This window comes from Mustela erminea, chromosome 21, assembly GCF_009829155.1.
Source record: "Mustela erminea isolate mMusErm1 chromosome 21, mMusErm1.Pri, whole genome shotgun sequence".
NCBI classification, from domain to species: Eukaryota; Metazoa; Chordata; class Mammalia; order Carnivora; family Mustelidae; genus Mustela; species Mustela erminea.
In genome coordinates, this window is record NC_045634.1 from 849,141 (window position 1) to 871,964 (window position 22,824).

A 22,824-nucleotide genomic window follows, 5' to 3' on the forward strand; every position below is an offset into this window, starting at 1 on the left:
GGTGGAGGTAATCACAATATCTGACCAGCAAACTCAAGGTTTTTTTTTTTTTAGCCAGGCTTCCTAACCACCTCAAGTCCCACCCTGCATGGACCTCCTACCCTGATGCCCCACAGATTTGCCTCTCTTCTTCTCTCTCCTAATGCAGAGCTACTGACAGTCCCTTTTACTGGTTCAACACTTTCATACACAAATCTAAGTTTTGTTCCAGAATCTTGCAATCCCTACTTTAGATGGAGGCAGATATCTCAGAGCCTGTTAGCAAAAGTGGCTACATGAGGCAGACAAGGTAAAAAATCTACCCACTTGGACCAACTCCCAAGGTACCTTTCCCTTGAGAAATGGTAACAGTTCTGAGGCTTGGGCTTATATCTAGAAGACAGGAGGGAAGAGTAGGAAAAGATGGAGTTTTCAAGTTATCAGACCAGCATTCAAATACATAAACAACTACTGTGTGACCCCACATAGAGAGACAGGGCTCTGACGCATGGGTATGTCATTCCTTCTAAATCCCTGTAGGAAATGAGTGATACAAGAACTAGGAAGGAATGTAAACTATTTCTTAAGGAAGCATGCTAGCATCTCTCTTCTTCCAAGAGTTCCCCTGAATAGAACTTGCGCTCATCCTTTCTCCCTGATTCTTAACTGTACAGGCTCCATGTTAAAAGGGGAAAGGGAAAGGAAGGATGGTGTGGAGGAGATGTAGGAGATAGCCACAGAGCATGTAGGAGATAGCCACAGAGTCTAGATGAAGCCACACCACTTCTAAGTCCATGGAAGACCCATTTTCTGATGTTGTGATTTTCATCCACTTCTCCTGTTAGGTCCCTGAGAGTCCCCTCCATGTCAAACTTCCACATATCCCAACAAGAATCCCTACTCTTCTGTCTCATCCCAGCAACACCAACAGACAGACTCTTCCTCACCCTCACTGCTGTCACCTATGTATGTGCAAAATAGAGCAAATTGTTCATGCTGTGAAGAAAAGGAAAATAAAACCATAACCTTATGGTTTTATTTTGCCCACCCATTTTGGGAGCCATACACCTGAACTGGGGGGAGAGAGCACCAGCACCATGAAGAGGTGGGGTCAGAGATACAGAGAATAAGATGCTAAGAACAAAGTGTCAGCATGGCTGTGATTGGGCGTATAGCCCTGAAGAGCTGGAAGATACCCCGAGGATCACATAGAATGACCTACTGCTCCCTTACTGCTGGGAAATGGAGGCCGGCAGGCTGCTGGTGCCCAGATCTACATATCCTCAGTGGGGCAGGGGAGGGCGATGGGAAGTAGATGTGGGCCTTAGAAGGTCAAGCATGTAAAACTGTGTCTGAGTTCCAAGCTGTACCCCAGTTCTGAAAACCTTCACAAAATCCAGTGAAGCCTCCTCAAAGCCCTCACAGTCTATTCTGGAGAATAGGTTTTGCTTTTGCCCTTTTGTTTTTGGCAGGAAGAGGATTTTTGCCTAGCCACTTCTCAGTGCCCCCATCTGGGACTGGGGATATGGGCCTCTATTCCTCTGGGAGGCTGTGAGGATAAATGGGATATAAGAAAACGTCTAGCATAATGGCTGGCACAGCACAGGGCTCAGTAAAGGTCTGCATGCCTCCTTTGCCCTTCCTCCGGCCTTCCCCTAAAAGTATGTACTTCCTCGCCTAACTTTACTTCTCCTATCTTTGGCAGAAAACTCGGGAAATAGTTATTCACTCTCTCCTTCCAAACAAGTTGTTGTTAATGGCAGAGAAGGTGGCAGAACACGGAGGAAAGATACAGGCCCAGGACCGGGGGACTGTGGCTGGCGACTACCTCCACTACTGAGGTGTACGCCCTCCATGGAGGAACTGGGAACCCTCGTGGGCTCATCTGTCCCCACTCGATTCCTCTTCTAGGGGAACAGCTGGAGTCTGGGGATTCAGCCACACACACTTTCTTACCTTGAGAGGCAGAGTGGCAGGCGGGGCGGGGTAGCTCTGGCTGGTCTGAATGTGCGGAGAGTATCTGTAGAGCCTTGCTCTCCTGGCTCGCCCTGTGGTGCCGGTGCCCTCCTCATAGCTCTTCGGGAGCACCTGGCAGGTGGCAACAGCTGTCTTCAGCGTAACACTTTCACTCCTGTCAGTAGGGTGAGCCAGGTTGGCCTGTGGAACTGAACATCCCAAGGCATCCCAAGACCAAGGGTCCGTGCTCCACAGGTCCTGGGGGGCAGAGATGGCTGGCCAGTGCTCCCAGCCCATGGAGGAATCGCTGCTTTCATCGCTCATTACGGGAGCTGGGCTAGGAAGGCTGCATGACAGGGGCTGTAGTCGTCCAAATTTCCTGGAGGCAGGGGCCAGGGAAGGTCTGTGACGTGGGGATCTGCAAACGCCACCCCTCCTTCCATCCAGATCCTGGGGTTTTTCCTCTCTCTCCTCCTCCTTCAGAGCAGAGCAACTGAAAGCAGCTGGTTCCTCAGTCCCAGAGCCCCCCTTCTGCAGCAGGCGCAAGGGAGGAGCAGCCAAGCCCTGTGTGCGCCTGAGGCCCCGGCCTGCCAAGAGGCCAGTCCTGGGACTTGGGAAAATGTGTCCCTCCTCCGGGCCCCCTGGGGCTGCTGTAGAACGGGAGGGGAGAGCTCCAGCAGGGGGGGCCTGCAGCTGGATGAAGAGGAAGGAAGTTCTCATCTGCTGCTGCTCAGGCTGTTCCGCCATTTCCTCCAAGAGGGTAGGGCTGGCTCTTGCCAGCGTCAAGCTTCAGACCTCGGTGCCCAGTGAGGCAAATGCTGGCAGCTGCGGGCAGACGTGACTTGGCCCCATGGTTCCAATGACAGCCTGAGGAAGCAAAGGACACACCTTCAGCCCCCCAGGAGGAGTCTTCAAGGAGCAGGGGTCCTGTTGGCTTTGGGACTGGACTCAGCACTCACTGCACAGAATCACAAAAACAGACAGAGCCCAGTCTAGGAGTGAGGGCTGGGAGGGAACAGTCAAGACTCTGCCACTCTCACCGTGGTGTGTCTGACGGAATCCCTTTGTCTTAATTAAATGCCCCCTTCCCTATATTTGAAATGAAGAGGCTGAAGTTACTTGTTTCACCGTTGAATCCTGAATTCCATACTTGCTACACCTGTTCTCGTGTGTCTGACATGGGAGAGGCTCTGTGATTGACAGACGAAACCTCCAGGACACTTCAAAGTATCCTTTTAATCTCCCTTGCCTGCACGGATAATGCACACTTGTGAACAACTTTAATGTTTTAATGAATTTCCTCTTTAAATCCTGTGGTTATTTAGGAGTTCCCCAGGAGTCCTACAGTCCCACATCAAAATACTTGGCATCATACACACAAGTAAATAAAAATAAAGAAAGAAAGGGGAAAAGAGAGACAGAAAGATAGAAAAAAAAAAAAAACCAGAAAATAAGAAAAACAAGCTGGTGACAAATCAGATGCAAGGGGCTTTTGTTCATTTTAAAGAAACACTTCATCCTCTTGTGAGAACCGTAGAAATCCACCTGAAAATTCATTGAGTAATTCACTTGCAGGGTGTTACTATAGGCTCAATACCTCTCACAGTGGAAAAGAACATTCTGAGTCCTGTGGCCTTGTCCCTGAGGAGTGAAGAGGGAGGGGGTGGGAAAGGTCTTTTCTTTCTCAATGATGACATGATGGAAAGAGACCCAGGATATTATGCTAAGAGACGAACTGAGGCCAGAGCCCAGAAAGTTGGCTGCTTGGCAGCACACGAGCCTGAGCTGTCCCTCTCCCTGGCACCCGGCCATTACCTTCCACTGGCATCACCCCTGGAGTAATGCAGGGCCATGGCCCTGGCTGACCACTGCTGACCAGCGCAGCTTGGGTTGTTCTCAGGATGGGTGCCGGGGTCTCTCCATTTATTTTTATTGTTAAACATCTTCACACAACCTTTACATCCGAGGTGATGGCAGCTCTGCTCACATTTCCAGACAGTTGACAAAGGACTCAGTGTACAGCTACTGAGAAATGTGCCAGAGCTGTCTTGTGTAGGCATGGGACACCATAACTCCTTTCAACAAACACCATTACAGAGAAAGCTTTAGCAAAACAGTGTTCTCCCATCCACTGAAATAATGACATGTTGATGTGATCACACTATTTTCAATAAAAGTCCAGTGTGAGTGTTGGCTGGTGTTCTTATGCAATTTACTCACCCTCCTGTCAAAGTATTCGCTTGGACACTAACCACTCAGCACACATTAGTTTGTTAACGGATTTACTGCTAAGACGGCCAGAAAACTTTTGTGTTTGTACAGGACAGGGATTTGGGTGAGAAGAAACCACCATTTTGTTTGAGCCTCTACAGGCGCCAAGGATCCCACAGGTGCTTTGCATGCCTTATGTGATTCAAGGCAGAACACAGTCCCATGAGGAGGTGGCCTCACCTTCATCTTGCAATTGAGGAATGTGCAGCTCAGGGAAGTGAAATGATTGCCAGCTGCCTGTTTCCCACAAGCACAGATGGGCCAGGGCTTTAAAGAGCTGGCAGAGGAGAAATCTCACCTCAACTCCAACCTCCAAAGAAAACTATGTAGAAAAGAGCTCTGGTGGTAGTGGTGGTGTGCTCGGCACACTTCTCTCTTACACCTTTTTATTTTTTTAATTTCATTTATTTATTGTTCATTTCATTTCTAGGTTGTGCAGGCTTGGAATAGCAGATGTTGCTATAGAGTTGACAGAAAGGCTGGTAGGACTTACTTGGAGGACACACGTAAGACACCTCCCTAGGACACTCTTAAGTATTTGGGGGGCACCTTAAAGGGAATCTGGAGTACGAGAAGTTGGGACAAGTGCCAGAGAAACATGGGTTTCTGCTGTGGTGTAAATAGCACTGAGATGGAGAGCATGTGCTTTGGTGACAGACAGATATTTCTCTGAATCCACTGTGTGGCTGTGTGACCTTGAGCAAGTTACTTAAGCTCTCTGATCATTAGTTTCTTCTTCTCTAAGATGAGTTAACAATACCTACTTTATAGGGTTGCTGAGAGGATTAGGTGAAAGTGTATGTAAAGGGCTTACCTAGCATAGCAGCTGGAACATAATGGTCTAACATTTATGTTAGCAACTTTTAGAATTTATAGCTACACACTACTAGAGAAAACTGGTCGACCCAATGGAATGGTTTGAGCTGTGGCATTAAATGTTTGTATTCCGTCATGATGGGCAATCACACACATTTTCATACTTCTCATGTGATCGGTAAGCATTTTTTTTTTAATTCATTCATTTAATCTTTTAAAAAAATTTTTTTATTTTTTATTAACATATAATGTATTATTAGCCCCAGGAGTACAAGTCTGTGAATTGCCAGGTTTACACACTTCACAGTACTCACCATAGCACATACCCTCCCCAGTGTCCATAACCCAAACCCCCCCTTCCTGCCCCCTCCCCCCAGCAACCCTCAGTTTGTTTTGTGAGATTAAGAGTGTCTTATGGTTTGTCTCCCTCCCGATCCCATCTTGTTTCATTTATTCCTTTCCTACCCCCTAAGTCCCCCACGTTGCCTCTCAACTTCCTCATATTAGGGAGATCATATGATAATTGTCTTTCTCTGATTGACTTATTTCGCTCAGCACAATAGATGGGTAAGCATTTAAGAGCTAAGAAATTAGTTGGGATGAGGGAAGAGTCTGTAGTGAATTGGAGTCTGGACACTTGTGCTTGAGTCCTGGTGTGATCATTTATTAGCTATGACTCACAGCAAGTTTCTGAACTTCAGGGCATTTACCTGAGCAAAATAAATTTCTGTCTTTCCTGCCTTACAGATTTATTTTGAAGGTCAAATGGGATAATCTATGTAAGAATATATTAGGTCTTTAAGTCAGCATGGATTTTGTTATAATAATATTACCAATAACTCTAAGTCATTGTCTCTGATTTCTCTGAAAACTCAAGATTTCTTTGTCTGAAAGGATTCTAGGTTGACTCCTAACACCACTTTATCTTCAAGATTCATAAGGTGTGATTGCAAACAACAGAGAACTTAAATTATAGTCTATTTCTGGTAGTGACTTCTTTTCATTACATTTAGAGAAAAAAGAACATTCTAGAATTTTAACAAGGGTGGAGTAGGGAGTGGGCACTGGGAAGGTAGATCAGAGTACTTGCTTTTCTCACTTAGGCATTATGACAACTTTAGGAAGTAGGCAGCATGACTCCCCTTTTAGAAACAGAGAAAAGGGGCATCTGAGTGGCTCAGTGAGTTAAGAGTCTGCCTTGGGCTCAGGTCATGACCCCCTCTTACAATTGAGCCCCATGTCAGCGGCTCCCTGATCAGCGGGGTGTCTGCTACTCTCTCTCCCTCTGCCCCTCCCCCCTGCTCTTGCTTTCTCTCTCTCTCTCAAATAAACAAATAAAATAAAATTGAAAAAGAAATGCAGAAAAGAGAAAATAAGGGAAATGAAGTCACTTGCTTAGAGCAACATGGTTTGAGAGGTAGAAATTTGAGATTTTCATCCAGGTCTGGCTCTTTCCCCTCACTAGGATGGGTGGACCCAATCAACATAGTTTGTTCAGCCTATGTGTACTTCCCATCTCCAAAGCCTGGATTCCCAGGAAAGACCTATTCACCATACATGTATTATTACATTTGCTGATGAGGGAAACTCTCTAAAGGTTGCCTGGTATTTTTAAGAGCTTAAATGATTCAAGATTATACAAAATGGTATAATCAAGAGCTGTTGTCTGAGTTAAAGATAAGTAATTCTCCCAGGAATGGTGATTCTAGAGAACGAGTGTTAGAGGGGAATCCGGGGAATCCCAAGGATTCCTGGAAATATTCTATTCAGAGTTTAAGTCAAAGGAGTCACAACCTGCCTCTCCACAGTCATTCATTCTCACAGAAGGTGGCATCCACAGTGGTCCACCCTTTGCAATTAAACTGGGAAACTTCTGGGGTCACTGTGTCCAATGTGTTTGTGACCTGTTGGTCATCCACAGCCTGACAGGAAGGAAAGAAGGTAGTAACTAGAGCCTCTCCTGCTATATGTGTTTGGAAAATGCATTCTGGAGTCAAAAAAGAATGAGAAGCAGAGGTAAGGGTGGGGTATGAGACTGAGAAAGAGTTTGGCAGAAACAAAACCTGAATGGCTAAGGAAGCATGAAGAGGCCAGAGAGAGTATGCCTAGGGCAGGGACATGGACTGAACTGAAAGACACACCTAGGAGAGTCCGAGCAATGTCAGTCATAAGTGCTGAGCATTCCTATTCATGACATTTCAAATAAGGCTTCAAGATTCTTTAGGTTATTCTCTCTGTTGGTTAGAAATACACCTTACCTCACAGTTGTGGCTTATATAAGGAGATTTGCATAATAGTGAATGTGTGAATGCCGACGTTACCTGTTACCATTACTGAATGTCTACTATATGCCTATATATTTATATCTAATCTTCACAAGAAGGTAAATATTAGAGTCGCTGGCTCAAAGCAGACACTGAGGTCTGCAGAAGTTAAACTTTTTTCCCAAAGTGACATAGCAATTAAGTGGATGCGGACTCCGGTCTTTCAGTCTCCAAAGTCTGTGCTCTTTCCATGTTGCCGCGTTGCTTCCAAATGCATCTAATTAGGGACCAACTTTATATTCTATTTTACAGAGAAACACTTGAGATTTGGAGAGATGAGAAAAAAAGAAAAGAAAACTTTTCTCACATTTGTTTCAAGTACCAGGGCACAGGGTCCCCTCAACTCCTGCACCTCTTACTTTCTTCAGACTCACTCCCCTGTGACCACGTTTTGTCTCTCCCCAAAAAGCAACCTCGGCTCATTTCTTCAAAACTTGACACCATGTCAGGCAATCCCCCTTGCGATGATTATTTTTGGAAGAACCAGATGGAGTTTTCCCATTTCCATCCTGTTTCTGTTTCCTTTACTGTCTGCCACCTTGACCCCACACACACGGATGTGTTTTGAGTGACTCGTGTTTTAAGTTGGTATGTGCCTGCCCCAGCATCTGATCACATAGGCTGACTGCTTCTGAAGTAAATGGAAAAAGTTCTTGAACAGACGAGAGCGATGGCCATGACGAATTTAAATGCTCTGCTCTGTGTCATGCCTGCATGGCTGTCTTTTAGTTCATGGTTTCTGAAGCCTTTTCCACCGTGGAAGCACTGGACTGTCAAAGGTAGGGAGCAGGCTCCACTTTACAAAGGCGGTAGGGAGGGATATGGACAGTTTGTGGTATAAGGAGTGAGGTTTGAGGTGTTTGTGTTCTGAGACCCAGGTCAGAGGCAGAGGCTATACCTCCCTCACTTCATCTCTAATTGTTCCAGATTGTTCCTCAGTGAAGCCACCCTTACGGAGTGGTGAGTTTGCCAGTAGCAGTCTTCAAAAAACCTTGATTAGATGAATAGGGATTGTGTCTAAGTGTACTTTTTTTAATAACTAATTAGAGGAAAAGACACATCTCTGCTGAACTCCATAATAGCTGCAATTTTATCTAGTCTCACCGTGTGCCAAAGACTTCCCATTTGCTATCCATGTAAGTATGCAAGAGGCCATAGGATGAAGAAATTGAGGCCCGGAGAGATGAAGCACCTTGCCCAAGGTCATTAACAGGAGGTAAAGCCAGCACTTGAGCCCTTTTTGTCCTAACTCCAAACAGGGGTCAAGGGCCTCTCAGTGCATCCCTGTCCTTATTCAAGACCACTCCAAGTCCCTTCAGTGCTCACTCCATCCCCATTCAACAGATTTTACTAGCTGCTGCCACATCGGTCTTCTAAGAACCCAAGTCAATCATGCCCATGACCTGTGGTCACCAGTCCCCAACATAAAAATAATCTCCACCACTGGTTTACCTGTGCCTTCCCCCTTTTTTCCCAGACTTTTCTCCCACTGCTTTTCCATGTGACCCCCCTCAGGCAGGTGTGTTCCTCATGCAAAGCTTTCACTGAGATGCTGGCTTGAGCCCCTTCCCGTTCTGTCTTCTCCAACTATGCAAACACTACTTCCTTCTGGGGTCCTCTATAGATTCTACCAGCTTTCTGACACCTTTGCCAGACACTCCAGCCATCAGTAATCCTTTCTTTTCTAGCATTTTCTGTCAACAACATTTATTCTAATGCCAGTCACATATTGTTCCCTGTGGTGAACGAAAGTGAAAAGAAAGGAAAGAAGTTTCCAAAAAGCTTTAGAATTTTTCTTTTTGCTAACTCCTGACTCAGTCTCAAAAATCCAAAATATTTTAGTGTCACAACTCTTCTGCCATAAGTAAAACATTTGGCTTAGTTGTATACTTAGATCAGAATCACATATTGATAATTTTTTAGATATACCAGACAATAAGTTCACTTGAAACACTATTTAATTATAACTAATTCAGCAGTGAATTTGCAAAACTGTATGTGTGTGGCATACCAACTTGCACAATGAGGCAATGTTTAAAGGAAGTGAAAGAGGTTTTATGATAATAAATACATAAATTATAAATAAATAATAAAAACAATTACTAGACACATATTGATTGAGCATCTACTCTCTACCCTGCAGTAATAAAGCCCCCGCATAAAGGCTCTGATGGGAAAACACAGTGATCTTCAGTCCTCGGGAGTCTGATCTTTTGCTCTATTCCCTAATTCCTGCAAGGGCAAAATGATCCGGAATCGAACCAGTCTCCTGGATCAATGTTAAACACAATTTCTCTCCTAAGAAAGGCATGATGTAATCCCTTAAGTAATAGGAAGGGAGAAGTCTAGAATATAATTAGGCTAGATGATATTTGGGGGTACTTATCCAAAATAGATTCCCTGCTTTGTTTTTTTAGCATTTCTGGGCCTCTGTTATAATTCTTGACAGGTGCTTCAGGTCAAAGGAATGATGGTCACTGGAGATAGGCCCTGGTTTTGTTTTGGAGAAGAGGAACAAAAAGAACAGAGCCCTGACCAGCTTGCAGGTCTAGCCCATACCTCACCAGGAGCACAGATTCTATCTCTATTTGTGGAAAAAAAAAAAAAAATCTGCCCTAACTCAGTGTTATTGAATAGTTACCACGTTAGGACTACAGAGGAGAATTTTAATTCTGATGCTTTCTTTTAAGATAAGATGCTTTCTTATCTTTTTGGAAACTTCTCAGATGCTTTCTTTTAAGATAAGACAAATTGATTGAACAATTGCAGCTTTATTTTAATTTTATCTTATTTAAATTCAATTAATTAACATAGAGTGAATATCCTAGAGGTCGGTGATTCATCATTTGCATATAACATCTAGTGCTCATTGCATCACACACCCTCCTTAATGCCGGTCACCCAGGGACCCCATCCCTTCACCCCACTTCACTTCAGCAACCCTCTGTTTCCTATGCTAAGAGTCTCTTGTAAGAGGTTTGTCTCCCTCTCTGATTTTTATCTTGTTTTATTTTTCTTCCCTTCTTCTATGCGCCTCTGTTTTGTGTCAATTGAGGTTTCTAACATCAGTGGCACATATGTCATTGCCACGAAGGGACACAAATTCCCCATTTCAACAAATATTGCTGAGCATCTCCTGTGTGGTAGGGACTGCGGAGGTAAGTATGCACTATCAGTGTCCAGAAGCAGCTTCCATCCAGCAGGGTGCTGCCTATGTGGAAAACTCTGAATCCAGACACAAGTAAGTAAATGTCCTTAGAGGCAGTGAGGCCAAAGTGCTACAGGGCTCAGAAGGGGACACTGGGGAGAGTCAACGGATGAATGCTATTATGGCCTGAATGTTAAGGTCCCCCCAGGATTTATAGGTTTAAACCTCATCCCAATATAATGGTATTTGCAGATGGAGCCTTTGGGAAGTAACAGGTCATGAGTGTGGGCCTTTTTGGTGGGGTTTGTGTCCTTGAAGGAAGAGGCCAGAGAACTGTTTCTCCTCCTGTCACGTGGGTACACACCAAGAAGTCAGCAATGTGAACTGGGATGAAGGCTCTCGTCAGACACTGACTTGGCCGGCACCTTGATCTTTGATTTGTTTGACTACAGAAGAGTGAGAGGTAAGTTTCTGCTGTTGATACGCCACCCGCTTTATGGTATTTTGTGAAAGCAGCTTGAACTGACTAAGACAGAAATTCATACCAAGAAATGGGACGCTACTACAACAAATACCTAAAAATGCAGAAGCAGCTTTGAAGCTAGATTATAGGTAAGGGCAGGAAGAGTTTTAGTTGCCTGTTAGACGAAGCTGAAGTTATCATACAGGAATGTTTATAAACAATTGTGGTGGGAGCTCAGAAGGTAAAGGAGAGCTGTAAAGAAGGTTTCCATCTTACAGAATACGTGAATAATCCTGAAGAGAATGTTGATAGAAATGCAAACAATAAAGGCCATTCTGATGAGGTCTGTGATGGAAGTAAGGAGCATGTCATTGGACAATGGAGAAAAGGCCATCCCTGTTGTAACATGGTAAAGAGTGCCACTGAACTGTGTCCGTGTTCTAGTATTTTGTGGAAGGTAGAACTTGCCAGTGATGAAATTGGATGCTTTATAGATTTTTTTTATTTATTTGAGGGAGAGAAACAGAGATAGTGAGAGAGAGCACAAGCAAGGGGGAGGGGGAGAAGCAGGCTCTTTGCTGAGCAGGGAGCCTGACATGGGACTGGATCCCAGGACCCTGGGATCATGACCTGAGCCCAGGGCAAATGCTTAGCTGACTGAGCCATCCAGGCGTCCCACGAAATTGGGGACTTTGCTGAGGAGATTTCTAAACAAAGTGTTGAAGAAGTGACTTGGTTTCTTCTGACTTCTTACAGTAAAATATGAGAGGAGAGAAATGATTTAAAGATGGAATTATTAAGCCAAAAGGAACCAGAACTTGAAGATTTGAAAAATTCGCACACTGAATGAAAAGAGATGTGTTTGGAAGAGAACTTAGGGTGTGGTGGAATGGGCGCGACCTGCCAGGTTAGAAGCATCATGAACATAGGACTTTTGAAGATCAAGATGAGATGAGAGTAGGGAAGAGAGGGCAGCTCAGAAAATATTTACTTATGGACCCATCTCTGCCATCAGTTTCCTAGCACATATTGTCACATGTCATCACAGAGTGATTTATTTGCTTGATTATTTGAGGTCTGCGTCCTCCAGGACCAGGCAGGCACCACGTGATTTTGATCTTCAACCCACAACTAGTACCCAGCACACTACTTAGCCTAATAAATACTTGTTAACTGAAGAAATGGTGTCTATATGGACAAGTTCTTACCTTTAATAAGCTTGTAATCTAATGGTGAAGACAGAAAAGCACAGCTTTAATACAAGACAGAGTGATATGTGATAAATACTGACTAGAGGTACAAGCAGAGAGAGATTATTCTGACAGAGCTGTCAGGGAGGTCTCCCAGAAGAAAGTCACCTGAGGTGGCCTTGTTGATCAGCATTACAATAGGTAAAGATGAGGGAGTCATCCATTCAAGGCTGGAGGAAACTAGGGGAAAAACACGAAATAGGACATGATGCAGGAGGTTGAGGGCATATGATATGTGGCTCAAAATGATGGATTTCTACGCCAAGCATGGTTTACAATGGGAAATGGTGGGGGGGTTGTTCTAGATCACGGAAGGCCTTGAAAATATATTTAAGGGGGTCTTTTAAGGCTTTTGAGGGGAAAGTGACTTTGAGTCTATGAAAGACGTTGTGTTAGTGTATACAGTGCGGTGCTTCAGTGCAACAAAGCTTTCTTGGGGATCTGGCCAGAGCTACTTCTCCATACCACGCTGGGCGTGAGCATGCCAGGCCCTTCACAGACCACACTTCACGACTTCCCAGGATGCACACTGGCACCTCCAGGTTTAGATAAGTAAACAGAGGCTCTGAGTGTAACTGGGCCAAGCAGCCACCGTAGCAACTAGTGTGGTCTGCCAGACACCCGAGTCCTTCTCTGCGACGCTCAAGCTAAGTTCCTGTCAGGAAGCAAAGAGAAACCCTGCCTGGGAGACATAGAATGCCCTTTCTGCTGGGAGAAGAACAGAGCCAGTATGGTGCACTGAGCTTGGTGGGCACGTGGCCATACCCCGTGGGCAGATGCCGACAGATGGGGGCACATGGATCCGGTTCCCCTGGGCCTGGCAGACCAGGCAGCATTGACTACTTCAGCTGGATATGAATGGATGTGCTTCTTACACACAGTCTGTGCCTTTCAGAGGAAATCTTCTAATAGCAGGGGAGAAAAAAGACCTATTTATCTTGAAAGGAGAAAAAGAAGAGTGAAGTGTAAAGGGCAGAAAGCAATACTTAAAAGTATAACTGTTTGAAATAGAATGCTTTTCATTAGGTCTGTGTAGCTGTTTCAGTGATGGAAAATGGTTGTTTATTCCATTCCACACATATATGTGTTAGGGTCTCTTTTTCAACTTAGCATTACTTCTTTTGCTCTGGAAGTCAGGACGGCCTTATCAGTGGGAGAAGAAAATACATTTCCATAGGACACAACTCGAAGGATGCCAGGAAGGCCTGCCTTGCCTAAAAGAGATGCTCATTAGAGGGGGAGAGATCCAAAAGCTCTACCCTTACAGATTAATTTCTCTGGGTCACTCATCACCTGGGCATGAGGCTGGATGCTCTTTTAAAATTCTAATTACTCTTGGAGGAGCAAATCCACCATACCACTAATATCTTGGTGTAAACAGTTTCCTAAGGCTGCTTCCTTATACACTGTCCAGGTTCAGCAGCTCCTGGAGATGCGAGTGGGGCAGCAGCGGGGAGAATGAGCCTTAAGCCGGCCAGAGAGAGTCTCACCTACACCCACTATTCCCAGTGAACTCCACAAAAGTCAAGGGCATGCGGTGCAACTAGTGAAGATAAAGTCCTACAACAGCACAGGTTTCTCTTGGGCTCAGTGTTTCCAACTGTAGTTGGAGAATTTTTCCTTTAGTCACTTTCTACTTTCAGTGGGTTAAAGCCTCTGCCTTTGGCTCAGGTTCATGATCCCAGGGTCTTGGGATCAAGCCCAGCATCAGGCTCCCTGAGCCTGCTTCCTCCTCTCTCTGTGCCTGCCTCTCTGCGTACTTGTGATCTCTGCCTGTCAAATAAATAAATAAAATCATTAAAAATAAAATAAAATAAAAATAAAATACGGAAAACAATGTAAAAAAATTTTTTAAAGGCAAGTTTCATCCCTTCCAGTTCCTTGTTATTACAAATATTTGCTTCGAAGAGAAATATACTAGCATGTGTACACACACATGACTGCTTTTTGTTTGTTTTGCATTTAGCAATAGGAAAAACACAGTTAACGCTCTTTAAAAAACCCAGCCAAGCAGAAAATTGGGAACAGCAGCAGCTGTGAGAGGAGACATGTGCACAGGGTGCAAATGAGTTTTATTCCACTAGACTTTCCGTCCTTCTCAGTCACTGGGGGCCCATCCAAGAGGCGGATGCTACGATGCCAGCAGCGATGATGTTAGAGAAAGAGACACACAGAGAAAGAGACAGGAGGGAGAAGCAGAGGATTTTTTTAACAAGAAGCCCTTTAAATGCTTTGAGTCTATTTCTAATGGTTCACATACCCACTTTATGGGCAGACCTTGGCTTTGAAGTAGGAATGCCCTGCTTCTGCCATTTCCTATTGGGGTAATGGTGGGCAAGTCACTGGGGCTTGCTGAACCTCATTTTCTCAGTTCTAATAAGGTCTTCTAATAACTTTTAATAAGGTCTCCCATGCAAAAGAGAAGCAAGGACTGAATGAGACAGTACCTAAGAAAGAAAGAAAGAATGGACATTGCTATGCACGGTGAGTTATTTTCTGAATGTACTACTCCCCTTTAAGTTACAAAATATCCCTGACAAGCATGGCCTCCTGGATAATTCTTTTCATTTTTTTTTTTTAAGATTTTCTTTATTTATTTGAGAGAGAAAGAAAGAGAGAGCAAGTGGTGGGGAGGGGCAGAGGGAGAGGGAGAAGCAGACTCCCAGCTGAGCGGGAAGCAGGGGGAGGGAAGGGCCTGACCCCAATCATGACCTGAGCTGGAGGCAGATGCTTAACTAACTGAGCCACCCAAGCATCCCACTCCTGGATAATTCTTACACAAATCCTAAAAGGTGAATAAGAACTAGCCAGTCTGAAAGGTGGAAGAGCATTTGTAAAACACATGTAAAGAAACCACGAGGCATGCAGTTTGCTAGGCAGTCTGGGGTGTGCCGACTTGGGGGTGATGGGCAGAGATGAGCCCCAGGTGGTTTGGCTTAGTAGCACTAAACATTAATTTTGAGGCAGGCGGTGCCAGAAGCTCAATCCTTCAGGGTGTTATAGACCTTGTTAGCAAGCTTGGATTTTATATCCTAGAACAGTGTTTTATCTACTGCGTTCGGTGAAATTTTAATAACCATATTTTCTCCAGCATTATTTTTTTTCATTTTATTGTATTTTTTCATCATGATAAATGTACTCTTTAAACCCCCTCCCCTGTTTCCCCCATCCCCCACCTACCTCCCCTCTGGTAACCACCACAGACATTTATTTTTAAAAGTTTCCATAGTCTTGGGGCGCCTGGGTGGCTCAGTGGGTTAAAGCCTCTGCTTTTGGCTTGGGTCATGATCCCAGGGTCCTGGGATCGAGCCCCACATCGGGCTCTCTGCTCGGCGGGGAACCTGCTTTTCCCTCTCTCTCTGCCTGCCTCTCTGCCTACTTGTGATCTCTGTCTGTCAAATAAATGAATAAATCTCAAAATAAAAAAGTTTCTGTAGTCAAGCGAGTTTAGGATTAAATAGTTAATCCTGTTTCTTTAGTGTAGGTCTCCCCAGAGCCTTCAATATGCTATTATGCCCCCATGAATTTTCAATAAGGGAATGCACTCTGCAATATTTCTTCAGATCTGACTGCAGGACCTTCCCTTGATCCCTACTCTCTCTCCAGCTCCCACTGCTCAAGGGTTTCCATTTTCTAGCTTCGCACATTGGGAAATTCTGCCACTGCAAGGAGCTGTTTTGTCAGGTTCACCATGTATCTGTGCTTGTAAATGTTACTGTGACTTTGCCAGCTTTTTCTGATCTACTTCTGCTCACCAAGACACTCCTCCAAATTTTCTCTTCACATGGGTCCCTGCCTCTTTCCCCCAGTGGATAAAGTCACTTCCTGCTCTACAGAAAGAATGAGGCTCAAGGTGGAGGCAGCCATCTTACTCCACTCTTTTAACACATCTACACCCAGAGACTCTGTCCTGGTTAGTCTCTGAGTGTCGTTCCTCTTCCCTAAGGTGGCTGCCAACATTTGAGTCTAAGAAGACGAAAGAATTGCCAAGCTGACTATTTGAAGTCAGTAGTGGTAAGAGTCAGAGATCTGGCTGGAACCAAGCCATCTCCTGATGCCCAGGTGAGGGCACTTTCCATCCACCATGCTGCCTTTCAAATGCCTCCCCAGAGACCCAAGTATATGACAGATACACATCATTAATACATTGTTTATACTGGCATAAAATTACCTGGTCACATTGTGAATAACTGTTCATAGTAATCCATCGAGTTTTGTTTGGGTTTGTTTTTTTAAACTAGAACTATTTTAAGTTTCCCTTTTTTTCCCACTGCACTTTTAGAATAAACCATTCTAGTCCTAGAAGTACCCAGGGATCAATATAATGCTTTCTGTCCTAACAATAAAAACTAAAACTAATTTTTTTTTCAGATGCTTTCAGAGGGGCTCCATTTTTTTTGTTGTTTCTTTTTTTCCTTTTTCCATCATTTTCTCTGGGTCACCACTATGTTGAGGATGCCCCAGCCCATGAAACAGGGTGCTTGAGATGTACCTCCTTTTCAGTAAGCAGCAAATTGCTTTCATCACCAGACCTGCTCACATACTACCACCACAGAACCAAACACATGAGTGTGCTGGCTTCGCTTAGAATTTTGGATTTTGGGGCACCTGGGAGGCTCAGTGGGTTAAGCTTCTGCCTTTAGCTCAGGTCATGATCTCAGGGTCCTGGAATTGAGCCCTGCATCAGGCTCTCTGTTCAGCGGGGAGCCTGCTTCCCCCTCTCTCTCTGCCTGTCTCTCTGCCTACTTGTGATCTTTCTCTCTGTCAAATAAATAAATAAATTCTTAAACAGCAACAACAATAAAAAAGAATTTTGGATTTTGAAACAACAATGAATAAAACAGCCATTTATAGCTAGAGGTCTCTTGGCATCCATTCAGTTCAACACCTTTCTTTCTCCACTGTTCGTTTCTTTTGGTATATAGAGTAGAGCTCAACCTCCTTCATTTCATAGGTACTTTGGGCAGTACTTTTTGTTTAATTACCTTTAAATACATCTTTAAAATCTGTATGACTGTTTTTGAAGTTTTCAAACTCATTGTCACTGTATCACTTTTTCCAGGCACCATTTCCATCCCGATACTTGCGTTGGTGGTATAGTAGTGAGCATAGCTGCCTTCCATCCCGATACTTGAAGGAAATGGGCCTTAGAACTTCAGACCTGCTACACACATGTCCTGAATAAGACTGCTTGTTCTCCAAGTTTAAAGCAATCTGATTTGGAAGGAGTGAGAGGTTGCTTGTGTTTAAAAATAGCCTGCTGAGTATAGGAGGCTTTTTCCAATTACTGTGGAAAGATACTTTCAGGCTGATTAGCCCCCAAACCACAAACTATAAATGTTTTACAGCTTGTGGGCTTAAATATATTGAGATAATCTGGGATATTTACTCAAAAACCATAATCTGAGCATGATAAACCATTTGATCAAGTCAAATATTGTCAATTCTTCATGAAGAATAAAATTACTAAATGTAACTTAGTACAACCATATGTTTATATAGTCCATTTACCTTTTCGAAAAATAGATCTGTATCTGTGGAATCACTTTATCCTCCCAACAGTTTCGCCTTCAATTTCCTTCTAATTTAATTCATACCTTATGCTGTCACCAGGGATCCTTGCCCATAACACATCCATGAAGCAATGGCCAATAAGTGAATTTATGGCATTTGTAAAAAGGGATTAAAATGGTGGAGTATGGAATTGAACCCAGGCAGCAAGGGAGGCATTCATGAGGAGGATATCGTTGGATAGGGAGAACGTGGGAGGCTCAATGGAGTGGGAGCCATGATAAGATTAAAGGACTTTTCTAGTAGGATACATGAATAATTGAACTAGAAGGATATGGGTAGTCTGGGAGCTTGATGTTGACATCTGAGATTTCAGAGGTGGTGCAAGGTGTCCAGGGTGCAGCAATAAGTGGAGGTAACTGAAGTAGAGGGAAGGAAGGATCATATGAGACCAAGAGGTGAAGAAACTGAGATGCCAGAGAAGTAAAATGGTCTTTCCTGGGAATGCTGGATTTACAAAGAGTGACAGAATTTGGAGTGGAAAGGAAGCCTGGGAACAAGGGAATGAAGAAGTATGGCCAGGAGGTGACAGAGATGAGGAAGGTACTGTGTCCCAATCACATGAGTGTTAAAAGGCAGGGTTTTGCAGGGAAAAGTGATCTGGAGGTGGCAGAGGGAGCAAGGAAGATCTCTACCTTACCTCTGGGAACCCGGTTACATGGAATGTGAGAGAAAAGACAGTCTCTGAGGGCCATGAGAAAGGTGTCTTCAGAGAACCTCCAAATTTCAGAGAGGAGGTTATGATATGGTGAAGTTTCAGGAGGGAACTGAAGGTGGACTGGACAGGTCAGGGCACTTACGGAGAATGGAGAAGGAGAGTATGGTGGTGGATGTTGGGGACACTGGGACTTCTGGAGGGATGAGGCATGGGGAGATGTGCACAAGCCAATGGGCCTGCTGGCTCTGGCGGGCTGGTGCCATAGTCCCGCCCTTGCCATTGCAGGCAGCTGTTCTCCTCGGATACCCCACACCGCTGTCCCCCATCCGCCTCTGCATCCTTGCAGGTCTCCAAACGCAGTCTGGATCCTCCCACCTCTGAACTCTGCCTCCAGTGCTCCTTCATCTGAGGTGCCCTATTTAAGCCCCCAACTGTCTTTAATGCTTGACCCAAATGCACACTCTCTGCAAAATCCTACAAGACATCTCCAGTCAGAAATAACAGATCCTGCTTCTGATTTCAGGTAAGTGGAATGGGATATGGAATTTGAAATGGAATGTTTTAAAACTATTTTTTCCTCTCCTCAGCAGAAATTCTTTATTCTGTGTATTCTTGAGGGAGGGTGATATATCTTAAAGGAAAGCCCTTGGGTTTCTAAGGCCCCCACACTTCCCTTCCAGGAAGGGAAAAAAAGTTTTGTGTTGCATAAGATTGGGGTCCCAGTTTGATGTACCCCTGAGCCTCTGCCTAGGAAAAAGCAGAGAATGAGGCTTTGGTGAAGAAGGGCTAAGGAAGATGTGGTGGAAGCTGGGGAGAAAGCTGAGCAGCTGGGAGGAAGGAGCAAGGGGGAATCCAGAGAGGTCAAATCCCTGCCACCATCCTGGAGACCTGGGAGCCTGCTCATAGAGTACTAGGGCGAGGGGAAGAGAGTGGCACTGCAAGAACCAGAGCCCAGACGGAGGCCTGACTCACATACCCCCTGAATGGGACCGTCCCCACTTCTGAAGCAGAGTGTTCACTTGTCCACTGCCCACTGTCCCCTGCTACTTGCCACAGTACCCAGCAGGGACCCCGCGCGTGCATAGTAGGTGCTCGGTATAGGTTTATTGAGTTAATAAAACACTCTGTGAGGGAGACAAGATAAGTCTTAGCCTCTATACTTTATTCTTGAAGATTCTGAGGCATAGCAAAGTGACGAAGACATTCACATGTTTACTTAAACGGTGACTGACAGAGTGGGAGCAAGAATCCAGGCTCCTCGTGTCCTGGCACAGCTGCCATTGTCCTAGCGGAGCCATACAGCTCCCCTGAGTGAACACAATGAGAATATATCAGAAAAGAAAGGCAGAGCTTTGTGATTCTGTAATCAAATTATTTTATAGGGAGACTCCATAAAACTCTCTCCTTTTGGATGCATAGGTCGTCTCCTGACAGAAGCACTACAATAGCAACTGTACAAATTTTGATTGTGGACAGGAACTGAGAGAAGAGATGCAAAATTAAGCTAGTTGTAGAGTTAGGTTGGCATTGTGAGTAATACCACTGACTTTTTTTCAATATTTAAAATACTATTTTTATGTTATATTTTCAATAGATAGGCTTAAGAAAATTTCAACTTCACAATAAGGCAACAACAAGTAGCATTTGTTGAATTGTTAAAAAGAATCATGGATAAAAAAATAGTTTCACATCTTTGCTCCTGGATGACAGGAAGAATGTTCTGTAGGTCAACGTAGCATCAAAGGCTCTCCCACCTGAGAGGCATTCCACTTGACATGCAAGAGACCCTGAGTATTATTTGGGCACTAGGGATTCAATGCCACAGGTTGCAGGTGCCTTTTGTGGCTTTGTTGATTGAAATGCAATTGAGTAGGAAGCGGAGGAGATGATTAAGGAGCAAGAGATGGAGAAAATAGGAGGGAGGAGAAACGCATATCTTAGCTTTAGAATGTCATCAGCAAATGCTACCCATTGGCCATCTCTCCCCACCGATCTCTCATTAGCTGTCACCTGGACACCTCCAGCTGGCATCTCCTCGGCAAATTCTGATGAAGGCCAGTGACATCTCAGGACATTCAGATTCATCAGTGTAGAGATTCAAACTAGACTTGCCACCATTTGTTATAAGACCCAGGGAGCCCAAAGCATCCTTTTGCACCCCGAGTTAGATCTTTTCCCTGAGTCCTGCATGTAGGAGGTTAATAAAAGTAAAAACTGACTAAATTAACTCCTGTTCCTAAAACATGGGATTCCGGTTACCTTCAGGACATGTGGGTGGAGCCTGGGAGGGAGCAAGAGGGAGTTTCTAGGTTGCTAGTCAGTTGTGTGAAAATCCACTGATACACGCACTCTTTTAGATGTATGTTACAATTCAGTCCGAAGTCAAAAGGAAAGAAGAAAGGAGAGAGGAAGGAAAGGAGGCAGACAGGGAAGACTGTTTGTAAAGCCAGACGGAGGAGCACTTGTACATCCTTCTAGTTTGTTTAGTCGTGGTACAACACAACATAGCTTTATTAGAGGACAATGAGCTTGACTGTAGAGAGCAGTCCAAGTGGAATGAGGCTGAGGTAAGAAAATGGGGAAAGAGTTACAGTGGCCTCAGTCTGGGTGATGAGGGCTTAGATTAGATTCATATCCACATTGATGAGATCTAAGATGGTAGCAGACCATTACCTCTAAGAGGAGCCAGTTTTGGGGTAAGTTATCACATAAATGTGATAAAACGCATTCAGCGTATGCCACAGGTTGCTTTACATAAGCTTATATTTAACATTGTGTCACACAATATTAAAACTTGCTTAGTTTAACTAGTAATTATAATTCTTGGCATCATCAGTTGGGCAGGGTTCAGGAGAGCCCACTTAGACGTGCTCAGCTCGGTGGCTGAGCTCAGAGCTCTGGGCCTGAACAGCCTCTATTCCCAGATGGGCGTCATCTTTCAGGGGGATCCAGTGAGGGCCTGTGGGTGACTCTAGCTCAGACCAACCAAAAGACTGGCAGCATGAATCTTTTCTTGTGGTTTTGTTTTTGTTTTTAAAGATTTTATTTATTTATTCGACAGACAGAGATCACAAGTAGGCAGAGAGGCAGGCAGAGAGAAGCGAGGGGGAGGAGGCTCCCCGCTGAGCAGAGAGCCAGATGTGGGCTCAATCCCAGGACCCTGATATCATGACCTGAGCCGAAGGCAGAGGCTTAACCCACTGAGCCACCGAAGCGCCCCTTTTCTTGTTGTTTTATTTTGGTTTGTTTGATTTTTAATACATCATGATAATGCTAATGTCACATGATTACACTGTCAGATAAAACTACTAAATATTTTAGGACCTGTTCAAAAGATTAACAGCTGAATATTTGAGGTCGAAGGAATTGCTTTCCAAAATATATAATAAAAATTTTAAAGGCTGGATTGAACAGACCAAAGTTATCCTTTGGAAAAATAATGTGAAGAATGTATTAACACAGGGTCTTTGTAGAATTTAGATTTATGCAAATCTTCAATTTTCCATAATCCAAATTTAACAAACTCAGAATGACACAAATTTGTTATAATGCAAACTAAACATTTTAGTACATCTTTCTAGAATGCAACAGAATGTTGACATCTAAATTCACATTATGCACCTCATTTAATTTCTGCACGATGAGCCAACAGGCAGAAATAGATGAATTGCTGACACATAGACTTTTTCCTAACTCCCAGGAGAAGAACCGAGGTTTGTGTCAGAGATAACAGAGAAGATCTTCTGGTTCATTAGTTTGCGTAAAGCCGTAATTATGTATGTAAGTAATTTCTATGTACTGCACTACTGTATTATTACTATTCAGCTTTGCTGTGATGTCAGTCATTGAAACATAATCTAATTTTATAGAGTTCCTTAAAGGCTTGGAAAGTCTTAGTTGTAAGCTGCTTCTCTGCTCATTAGCATTGACCTCCATGGTTTGTTTATTTGGACCTTTTTTTCTTTTTTGGCCTCCTGCCCCCAAGTTCACACGCCTTTGTTTCATAATCCATACTGTCTTTGTACCCTCTTGACCCAGAAGAGAGGCAGATGAATGGAAGCATTGATGCCAAACTACAGCTTCTGCAAACAGGCAAGAAGCCTGAACGCCTACTCACTTGTCTCTGATTTATTTGGAAACAAAGAAGGGAGGAGGAGAAAGAGAAGAATCAGACAGGTATTTGAGGTCTTCCTGGACTCACTAGTCAGCACTACATCTGGAATATGATTAAACAGCGTGTGGCGCATAGGAAGACCTGTATGAATAACGTTTGTTACTGTTGTCCTCTCCTGTTGGTATTTCTGAGCACCTCTATTTCAGTCTTGTACTCCATCTTGGGACTTTGTACAAAGGTGCCTTATCCTCAACTCCAACCCCCAACCAAGCAA

General features: G+C 44.2%; 1 protein-coding gene across 1 annotated transcript in view; it reads right to left on the minus strand.

The window, feature by feature from the left end:
• The window catches only part of PSD3 (pleckstrin and Sec7 domain containing 3), a 727,165-nt gene that overhangs the window by 614,644 nt on the left and 89,697 nt on the right, over nt 1-22,824 (minus strand). Inside the window, exon 4 of the mRNA XM_032329159.1 lies at nt 1,936-2,802. Coding sequence (XP_032185050.1) covers nt 1,936-2,682 — 747 coding nt within the window. The 5' untranslated portion in view covers nt 2,683-2,802. The remainder of the gene's footprint in view (nt 1-1,935; nt 2,803-22,824) is intronic.